We start from the raw sequence: 11170 nt of genomic DNA on the forward strand, positions 1-11170 counted from the left end.
TCTGTTCACCTATGGGAAACAATTGATGATTATCCTCCCAGTATAAAAATCACAAGGGAATTAATGCAATATGTTAACAACATCAATCTCTATGAACCAAAGAACCTTGATGATAGTACAACTTGTATAAGTCATGAAAGATTCAGAAGACCAGAAGTTGGAGAAAGCTTAACTCAAGCCACACAGCAGAATCCAGATTCTCCAATGGAAGTTGAATTCTCAGAAGGACAAGTGGAAGAAGCTAATAGAAAATTGATGGATCAGACTTACATGATGGATGACATCTGGCAACGTGAGTCATCTCGTTTTGGAGATTACTTTTCTGATGAGAATTTATCCGATCAGAATATGTCCCCATCTCATGAACCCCATTTTCAAAGACTAGTTGACAAATGTCCCTTATGTGTCATAAGCATGCTTATGAATAGTGCTTTCTCATCTTTTTTGTGTAAAAGTAATTCCATTATGCATCCTTAAGAGATAAATGTGTCAGACTTTTAAAAAAAGGCATTTCCATAATATTAAAATGTCATGCTTGTAATAATGTTGTTTTGTCCTTTATGTACCTCCTTTCCTATAAAAGGAGAGCTCTTGTAATATATTTTTATGAAGCAATCACAAATAAACCTCCTTGTGTGTTTAAGAACAACTATGTTCTAAATATCTTTTCTTTCTCCCTAAAAGCTTTAGCTATTATATTCATATCATAATTCCCCCACATAGATGCAAGTATGCTCTACACTTGCCTCAAATGAGGATCCTGTGTATCAGAAAACATCTGAACTTCGATCCATACTACGGTCCTCACTCTTATGGAATATCAGTTTTAATTGTTAATTTGTGTTATGCCCATGGTTGGTTGGTTAATGACGATACAGTTAAGGCTAGTTTCATAGTATGTGAGGCTCCCGGTCAGTCTGGTATCAGAGCCTCGTCAAGAAGAAGGGATGCATGTGGTATGAATATAATAAAGAGAGCGAGTAAGGGAGAAAACCACTCAAACATGGAAACACCAGAACCAAACTTCATTCAATTATATTATTTGATTTTTGTGTCTTATGAATGTCATAGAATATTATGATGAAAGTTGATCCACGTAGATGATCCCACATAATATAATAAGACTTAAATGTTGATGGTGTCTTATAAATAGAACATATATCATTGTGTAATGTTATACCGGTGAAATATAATATTAGAAATGTTCCGATTTCTTTCTTTAAACTTTGATCCTTTTCTTTTAATTTATAACAAGATACTTGAAGTATTTTATTAAATAACTTATATATATTTTAGAGATTTTTTTGTATTATATAGTTTAAAGATTAAGTTGGAGAGAGAGTGTTAATTTAAGACTAAATTAATGTTATTCACAAATAAAAATGACTGTGCAGATAGCCTTGCCCAAAACTGTTTATCCCGTCCATATGAAAACAATAGGCCGAGTGTGGTTCTTTTGAATGGGCCTCACCGAAAGTTCGAGCCCAGTGAAACTGTTTCACAATTCATTTTCCATTCCAATCTTAACGAAGCAGTGGAAAAGAAAAAGGAAATTGGTTCTTCTGAAACTGAATCGAAGTAACGAAGGAAGCAGAAAAGGATTCAAGAATGGTGAAAGTGGCAACGTACTTCGGCATGTCCTTGGCAGCTTTCGTTTTCTGGCAATCCATGGACAAGGTCCATGTCTGGATCGCTCTTCGTCAAGACGAAAAGGTTCTTTCGCCTTTCTTCTCACTCTTCTCCATCTTAAAAATCAAAATTCAATTCCTGTTAATCACCTTCTCTCAATTTCATATTCAATTTCACTATTTTTGTTGTTCTAATTTTACTTACACTCGGAAATGGGGAAAACGTGAAAACCCTAGATTTCACCGTGATTCGTCTCTGATGATTTCATTTCGTATATTCGTATTCATTATGAATATTTGAGCAGTATTTAATGTCATTTATTTGTCATAATGTGTTGCAGCAAGAGAGGTTGGAGAAGGAAGCGGAGATCAGAAGGGTCAGAGAAGAATTGCTGCGGCAGCAAGCTAATCAGAAGGATTCTTCTTATTGAATTGAAACATGTTGTAATTTTTCTATCCTTTGCTTTGTAATTTCGTCATATGCTCGAATAAAATCGTGTACTGGATGAGCATTTTAAATTTAATTGAGTGGATATCTAAGGGTGGCCTTTGTTTTTTCTACACATAATATTGTTCCATAAAACGGTACTTGCCGGTAATTTTAAGATAAGAACAATACTGGCTTTGTTTGTTCTTTTCTGCGGATTAGCTCTTCGCACCGGTTATGAACTAGATTTTAACCGTTTACATGTCCTGATATTTTCAATCCAGAACCTTTATTTATCTTTGAAAGCATGAGATTTGAAATCCAACTCAGTAGAGATCATGTATGAAAGTGGCTGGAATATAATAAGTCTCTGCAAATGTGGGCTATTGATTTGGTTATGATGCATATTTTGTTTCTTGTTGCTGCTTTTTTGAAAGTAAGCTTTGCCTACACTTCTCAGTGTATGTGTTGTATTTAGTTAGATACATCATGTTGATTATAAGGCTGATAGACCTACCTAGAAATAAGTTGTTGTGAGGAGAATTAGTATCAAAGAACATATGTATTGATTGACTGTGGCAGCCTATAAGAATTACTAGGAACTGAGACTGAGTGTAGCAGTTTCTATTCTGTCAAGCAATGTTGTCCATGGCGGAGAGCCGAAATACCGCCATACCAGACACTTTAAAGCATTGTTATAGTGGATTATGGTGGAAAACCCGCAATATCGGCCGATATTTACCTTTGCGGAGAGCCCTATAATCAACATATATATCCACCATAGTGCGGATATCTGATAACACTGCTGTCAAGTAGTTATTTTAGTTCAGTTATGTTTTATCTTTCTGTCAGTTATGTTTTAATAATTAATTATTTGTGTAAGTTATCTAGGCTTTTATGTTCTATAAATAGTAATAGGGCAAGACATTGTGGGTTATCTTGGAGTTATTTGTTTGTAATCTTCCTATCCATTATTGTAATGTCTGTGCGGGTAATATTCTGGTTGTGAATCATTGGCCAGAATTACTCTTAAAAATGTGTTTGTATTGTGCACATTACTAGTTCAGTACCAGTTTCTGTCACAGCCCTTTATTATGGTTATATTGAGGAATCACAACGTGGCAATACCGACAGTAACTGCAATAGGCAGGTGACTACATAATGATTTGCCTGCTGGATTCATACTAAGGTATTGATATTATTGGAATCATACGCAAATGCTTATAGTAGAAAATCTCCTATTTGCTTGTGCTGTTCAAAATACTAGAAATTCTAGAGTATTCAATGGAAGCATAGAGCGGCCATCGTGCTTTAGCAAAGTGTCCTGACTGATATAGCAAACTCATAGCATTGTGTTTTTATGTTGTGTGGATAGCGGTCAAAATCACAGCCAAAGTCAGGGAGTATAGCTTTGCTGTGCCAGTAAGCGGCAAAAGTCTGATTCTGCCCCCTCTTTAGGTCTTTACCTCAGACAAATACCAGTTGCCGATTTCCTTCAATCTCCAGCCCACATGGTGTCGGCCGCTCTTATTGCCCGCCACTTGTTTTATGGTGAAGATTGGCTCTTCTATTGTTGAGAAGAGCACTTCATTTTGCAGTCAATGATCTGACCTTCCTATGTTCCTTGCTCACAGACGATGTGGATTGTGGTGTGATGCATTTTTCAATTGTCAGTCAATGTTTTCTCTTTTCCTATTCTTTGTCATCATCAACTTTAGATATGATAATGTCTTTGATTTTGAGTATTTTTTAAACAACTTTTTTGAGTGAGGAATGTGAAATTCCTGCCTGTGGGATTGGTTGTCATGAGCTAACTTGACAGTCAGATTTTCTATTTACATCGTTAATGTTATTGCTGGGTCATTTATATTATGTATGCAGTAAACTTTATATTACCTTTTAATGGAATCAAATAAGAAGAATATATGGTGGTGATACGGTAGCTTCTGACCTTACATTATTTACCAGTCCACTGCAGGACGTGATTAATGGCCTATAATTATAGGACTAGTTTTTACTACTTTGTTTGAGTTTATCATATTAATACATGTGAAACGGTACAAAACTGTTTGGTAAAGTTTATTTAATTGATCTAAATGACATATAAATCCAAGTCTGTTTTGACCCAAAAAAAGAGTCAAAGTATGTTAGTATTTCTAGCAATACAGTTTGCTATAGATCCTATGACAAATAAAAGGGAAACCTTGATTGCCACTTCATTAGAAAAAAATTCAACGGTGTCTTAATCATAGACTACTTAGCTTCCAATTAACAACTGAATGATGTTCTAGCCAAAGTGCTTCGTTTGCCAAAATCGTTGATGTCAATTTTAAGCAAGGGGTACTTGACTTTTTTTTAATCTATCTTTTTTGACTACTTGACTTTGATCTCCCAACTTGAGATGGGAATTGTATTATAAAACTTATTTGATTGTTTGTCATTGTCGAGTGGTCAAGTTAAATATAAATTTTCTTGATAAGATAACAAAGACAATTATAATTTTCCATTAGCATTTTTCTCCATTAAAGTATGGGTGGTTTAGGGTCATCTTTTGATCCAAAATAACCCCTCTAAATTATTTTTCCTTTTAATTTTTTATTCAAATAAGTGACTTTATAAATATTTTATAGTTTTTCTCTTTGTGATTTTGTCATCTTAGTTCAACAATGTATTGATCGTTGTTTTCTTACGGTGTCATTTTATTTTATCGTATTGGTATAGTGTTTATTCGGTTCAGATTGACATATTAGTTTCGACTCAATGCATATTCAATCAATGACTTTGGCATTGTCAATGCTATAGACTCGAAGACATGACTATTCTAAGTATTTCAATTTCATCATATTTATAGGCTGACACATTTGTAGGCATTTTGCCATTATATACTATTAATATTAATGTGGGTGCTGTGAGATTGTTCGGAGATTTATTCTTTTCAGTTTTTAACTATTTTGAATTTGTATTATTCGAAGTATTCTATCGATTATAGTTGGAAAATTGAGAGATTAGTATTTAGCATCATTAATGATAGTTATGTTGAATGTTATATTTATATATACGAAATGTTATAAATATTATAAGTTAATCCCTTAACTTTATTTATATTATACTATCTAGTCTCTTTGTTAATTTATAGAAGGAAAAAAAGTTAAGTTATGGTGAGGGGGATGTACAAAAAGATTTAATGTTAATATGGGAAACTTAAGTAAAAGTCATATTTTATATTTTATAGTCATGAAAGTGAAGTTAATGGATTAATTTATAATATTTTTTAAATAAAAGACTAAAATAAAATATTAAATTAAGTTAAGAGACTTGGAGATTAAATACACCTATAATACTTAATGACGAAAATAAAGCAAACATATTTTTTATAATTTGTATACATAAGGAACCGTTTTTCACAAGTATAATATTTAATATAGAAATAAAAGAAGGCCTATTTCATAATTTTATGATTCTCTTAATTGCTTTGTAAAGTAACATCAACAACTTGTTAATTGAAATTCACTTTAATTCTTCTAAGAGCCATTAAGGGATGATAAAATGCAAGAGATATTGCATTACACGAAACCATAAAAAATGTAAATACTTGTGAATATTTAAAAGTGCAAACACTTAATTTATTGGCAAGACTCAATTTTTTATTTTATTTTTTTTCTTCTTTTGATTAACTTTTATTATTATGGTTTGACATCACGAGTGATAATCCACCATCCCCAAGGACATAGGTTGTCATGACTTATATGTTCAATCCCCAAAGAGAAACATAAATGAAGATTAAAAGTATTAGTGAAGATATTGGAAAAGAGTTACTTTAGTTGAAGAAAAGACAAGGCCAGAGTCTCAACTTCCAAATCTTAAGGAATGACAGAGAAAATGATAAAAATCCAAATCTGGGAAGCATATGAGTCGTAGGAGGCATGAAGGAAAACTTAGAAATTATTATCGCGACGCAAAAAATATTTAATCGTACAAACCTTCGAAATCAACAAGAGTCTCCATCAAAATTTTATTTTTAAAAAGGAAACATCGATAAAATTCTTAAAGAACAAAAACATGGTCATCGCCAATAAATTCAAGTTTAACAGTCAATTATACGTGGGGAATGTATTAGTACCTCACACATCTGTTGCATTCAAAAGGAACAGTTTAATTAGTTTTGTGAATGTGGGTATTATCTTTAAAGTTTTTTTTATTTCTTCTGATTATTACAACGAGTTTACAAAAAGAAATAAAGTGAAAAACTAGTTTTTTATTAGGGTGCTTGACGAGACGTTGAATCTCGCTCTTACGTATCCCTAAGTACGATGAGAAACTCAAAGCTATGTACTTCTTGGTAGGAAATGGTTGTGTGTTGGTTGATTTTAGCGAACAATGTTTAAGTCGCATTTAAGTAGTTAAGCGTTGCTTGTTCGTCGCGCACTGGCAGAATGAAAAGTTTGTTTGTATTGCATTAGAATGGATAAAACATCATGCATTGTGAAAAAGATGCTCAGTTACGCTCGGGTGAAAAATGAATTTGATTAGTTGAAATTGTTTTTAGGTGGAAGACAAGTAATCGAAAGACAAGATATACAGTTAGTATCCAAATACCCGGGAAAAAGAAGGATATACATCCAACTAGTGTTTTTTCGTCTGATTTTATTGCAAAAAGTATTTGATATGAATTAAATCAGTGGCTTATTGAGAGAGATAGGAAGTGAAGTGCAAAATTTTGGATACCCTCAATTTTGGCAAAATAAGGTGCAATCTCTTGTGCAAAAGATGAAGAAGAAATATAAAACTCTATTATCTGCTCGGTCGGCGTTATCTGCAACTAAGGTCGATCTTGTATAGGCGAATTAGGAATTAGAATCTTTCGGTAAGAAAGTGAAGGACTTTGAGCTGTCTCCAAATGAGGCTCCAGATGGTTGGAAGAGAGTTGATAGTGAACTTCAAGAGATGTGTCATGAAAAACTTGAGCTATCCAAAGAGTATGTGAAGTCTGTGGAAGAAAGCTTTCCTGTTTTGCAGGTTTCTTTTGAAAATGCTCTTCAACAAGTGGAATTCTTTCATCCCATGGTGCATATTTCTCAAGAATAATTTTCTCCTGATCTGGAGACGATGGACAAGAAATTGGTCTTTGTTGGGGATGAGCCGACCTCATAGTTTTGTGTGTATGGGAAGAGCTTACCCGATGTAATACTTGTTCTAAATGAATTTCATAATTGTTGCTTCGTGAGATTTTTTATATTGTTTACTTACTTTTGTTTTTACCTGTTATGATGTTGCTTTAGTTTCCCGAGTTCGTTTCTCTGAGAATTTTCCGACGTCAAAGGTTGTGCCTGGAAGTTTTGTTGGACGTCTCTAGGGTTCGTGTCTGGTAAAAGATCGGCCCCCCTTCCCCTGCCCCCCCCCCCCACCCCGGTTTGAACTTGGTCCGTTATAGAATGAAATGTGTAGTGAAGTGATATAATATAAGTCTTAGTGCGGTGGAACAAGTTTCTGGTACAACAGAGAAAAGTTGAACCTGCAAGGTTAACACTATGACGCCTAAGTCAGTGATTGAGTGAGAAGTATTTTGAGAGTTAAAATGAATTGAATAACTGAAATGATGCGATCTAATCTTTATATATGAGGGATAGTTAAAATCGTCCATGTGATCCGACGCCTTGTGCAAATGACTGTTTGATTAAATTCAACTGTGAGAGATGTGATGGAGAATGAGATTGTGTGTGCTCAACAGAGATGGTGATCCATCTGTTCCATGTACCCTTCCCTTTTAACGTTTGTGACTGGATCTTCTTTGTAGACTTTGAAGTCGCACAAAACATCTCATAATATGATAATGACGTTGATATGGCTTACGAAAGCAAATCAATTTTTCTAAGTTAAATTTTCACCTTCACACCAATAATGGATTTATCTCTAAATAAATAAAAATTATTAACTTAATTTCGGTTAAAAAGCATTAAACAATTTATCCAATTTAACTCATACATGAAGTTAAAAACCTTAGAATAATGTTATTATTTGGTGGATCTGATTCTGAATAGTGCTCTAGTCAGGTGAAGCTAGAAATCAAACGGTCTAAGATCAATACAACCCCCACCCTTTCACACTCGAAGTTTTACTTCGTACACCTACAATTATACCCATACCCCTACAATTAATTTTTTAGGATCAAAATACCCTCATATAAATAAGCTATATTTTCCAAAAATTGAAGTTTTTTTCATTTGCGCCTGAAGACTTCCGGAAGAGAAATTTTGGCCTTGTAAACCGGAACACTAAGAGTAAGTCTTCTGGTTCACAAGACATATACCAAAGCACTTTCCAGAAGACTTCCGGTTCGCTGCAGTTTTGGGGCATTGAACCAGAACTCTTTAAGAAAGTCTTCCGGTTTGAAGAGTATATACCAGAACTCTTTCTTAAAGACTTCCGGTTTGCATTCACTTAACCAGAACTCTTTTAAGAAGTGTTCCGATGCGTATTTTTTTTTAAATTTTATTTTATAATATATTTTTTTTAAAAATATTTTGTTATAATATTTTTTTATGGTGGTTCGAAGACGAGGTGCAGATGGTAGGATTCCATACCGTAGTTTAGGATGGGGCGCATCTTCATCTGCAGCAGAGCCGACTGGATATCCAAGAGAGGACCGTACGATACGTCTCTTTTGGTAAAGTACGAGCATCATGTTGCTCGCCATTTATGGTTTGGTGAGGTAAATAAACGGGATATATTTGAAATTGAATAATATTTGAATATTTTATATTGTGTTTTATAATATGTGTTTTAATTGTTTTTAGGAATAAGGTCAGAAGAAAGAGTTAAAGGTTGTTGGACACAGACTAAAGCTGACATCGAGGGTTCCACTAGCTCTTCCACAACAGGTGGAGAGTTGGGTATCTAGGTATGAGTTATCTTCACTTCAGAGAACTAGTTTGAACAAGACGGACACAAATCTGGTATTTGTACTCTTGGAAAGATGGCATCTAGAGACATCTTCATTTCACATGCCGTTTGGTGAAATGAGCATTACTTTGGATGATGTCTCATGTTTGCTTCACTTGTCCATCAGGGGTGTCTTCTAGAGTCCTCAGGATGTCATTGAAGAGGTTGCTGTTGAACTTGCTGTTGACTACTTAGGAGTGTCACATGGTGAGGCATAATCACATGTTCGTAGCTGCATGGGTTCTTATTATAAACTGGAGTGGTTATACGATTTATTCGTACAACATAGAGTTACTTCTAGCTGGACATATGCGACTAGAGCATATTTGTTGATGTTGGTGGGTTCCACAATTTTTGCCGACAAGACCTTTACACTTGTCGAGGCACGACATCTCCTACTGTTTACGGACTTAGATAGATGTTCGGGATATAGTTGGGGAGCAGCTGCATTGGTTACCCTATACAGATACCTTGGAGATGCGTCCATGTTCAGTTGCAAGCAGCTCCGTGAATATCCTACTCTCCTACAGGTATATACTTTAATTTTGTTTATTAAGTGTTGGATTCATTTTATAAAGTATGTTAACTTAATTTATTTTGTTTTTTATGTTTTTATTTTGTAACAGTGTTGGATTCACGAGTACTTTTCAACTGTTGGAAAAAGATGAGAGAATTGGAAACCAACTGATAATTGTGGTCTTCCTTGAGAGATGAAATGGTCCTATAGGCAAGGAGTCCTGAAGGCGGATGATTTACGACCTATTTTGGACGAGCTGACACCTGCCAACGTCATATGGCGTCCATTTGAAGATCATAAAGGATTGCGTCAGTTTGACGAGTTATGTCTGTACAGGGGATGTTTGAAGTGGAGTGGCACAATTGTTCCATACTTGCCTGACAAATGTTTACGTCAGTTCGGGTACAAGCAGTATGTTCCATCCCCACCTCTTGATTGTTTGATGGTGTCATACGGTGAACTGACTTTATGTGTTTTTAATCGCAATGTCGCGGTTAGCAAGAGTCGCCACCGACTTTTCTTTTATCCCATAAGGAAAGGTGGAAAAGAACAGGAAAGACCTTAATTTAGATTTTGGATTCGGGAGGTACATTATACAAAGGGAAGGTGTTAGCACCCTTTGTATCCATGGTTATCCATGGGCTCTTAATTGCTTAATCATTCATGTTTTTCTAGTTTGAAAAAGTGTTTGAGAAATGTGTAGGAAATGTTTTGAAAAGGAGAATTTAACTTTGTAACGATTCTTGAATGAATGTATACAAAGTGGTTATCTCGTTTAGTTTTGAAAGTCGTTTAGAAAAATATAACTCGGCAATGATCCTAGTACGAATGTATGCCAAGTGGTGATTTTCTAAAAGATGTTTTGAAAGGTGTGAGGTGTGAAAAGTATTTTAGGTTATGAATAAGCAATTAAGAGGTATACCTACCCAAGGTCTTTACGGGCATTTCCTATCCTTGTGAGGGTAAAACTGTCCTTACTATTGAGAAGTAAGTAGTTTTATCCTTTGGATGTAAAAGGGACATCGTAGGGTCATCGATTGGTCATTGAAGGCAACCGTTGTGAGGATACCTTAGCATTCGAAGGGACTATCATCATTTAACCGTAGGCTACACCGAAGGGTCATCGAGGGACAAAGGCAACATTCGAGGGACTATGATGATTTAACCGAAGGGTCTTTGCTAAGTGCATCCCCACATTCGCGGGACCTGACCATAATACCGTAATCGTAGGGTAACAAAGAGAGGTCCAAGATCGCATGTTTAACGACAAAGTTTTACAATTAATTAGATAGTCGTAACCGATTAAGTAATTAGGTCCACATTAAAATCGATGAAATCAATACGTTAAAATCGGCTAGATAATTCAGGATGAATCTCCATATAAAAATTAAGTAATTCAGAATCCATCTCCATAAGGGTACCCCACACATAAAGCGGAATACCTAGCCGGCCATTTCCTCGGGAATATGCAAGCCTTTACACAATTCAACACACGAGTTAGAACATCGAGATAAAGTACAATTGAAAATTGCACCACAACACAACGGTCATAAAGTCAGGACAAATAATGCAGAATTATAATAAATCTTGGTTAGATAGACATAAGGCAGAATAGAAAAGAAACAAAACAGCCACTGTCTCGTTCGCTCCTGCTTCGCC

General features: G+C 34.9%; 1 protein-coding gene across 1 annotated transcript; it reads left to right on the plus strand.

Moving 5' to 3' along the window:
- The first annotated feature begins 1401 nt into the window (after positions 1-1401).
- On the plus strand, positions 1402-2315 carry LOC127104985 (uncharacterized). The gene is made up of 2 exons (XM_051042137.1): positions 1402-1713; positions 1970-2315. The coding sequence occupies exons 1-2, from the start codon at positions 1609-1611 to the stop codon at positions 2057-2059; spliced, it is 195 nt and encodes a 64-aa protein (XP_050898094.1). The 5' UTR covers positions 1402-1608; the 3' UTR covers positions 2060-2315.
- Positions 2316-11170: the final 8855 nt, after the last annotated feature.

The sequence above is a fragment of the Lathyrus oleraceus genome, chromosome 7, assembly GCF_024323335.1.
Source record: "Lathyrus oleraceus cultivar Zhongwan6 chromosome 7, CAAS_Psat_ZW6_1.0, whole genome shotgun sequence".
NCBI lineage: Eukaryota > Viridiplantae > Streptophyta > Magnoliopsida > Fabales > Fabaceae > Lathyrus > Lathyrus oleraceus.

What these genes read in the sequence shown, in the direction of transcription:
- LOC127104985 (XM_051042137.1), top strand. Translation starts at nt 1,609, where the DNA reads ATGGTGAAAGTGGCAACGTACTTCGGCATGTCCTTGGCAGCTTTCGTT. An exon ending in CTCTTCGTCAAGACGAAAAG is followed by an intron (nt 1,714 to 1,969) that starts GTTCTTTCGCCT and finishes AATGTGTTGCAG; the next exon opens with CAAGAGAGGTTGGAGAAGGA.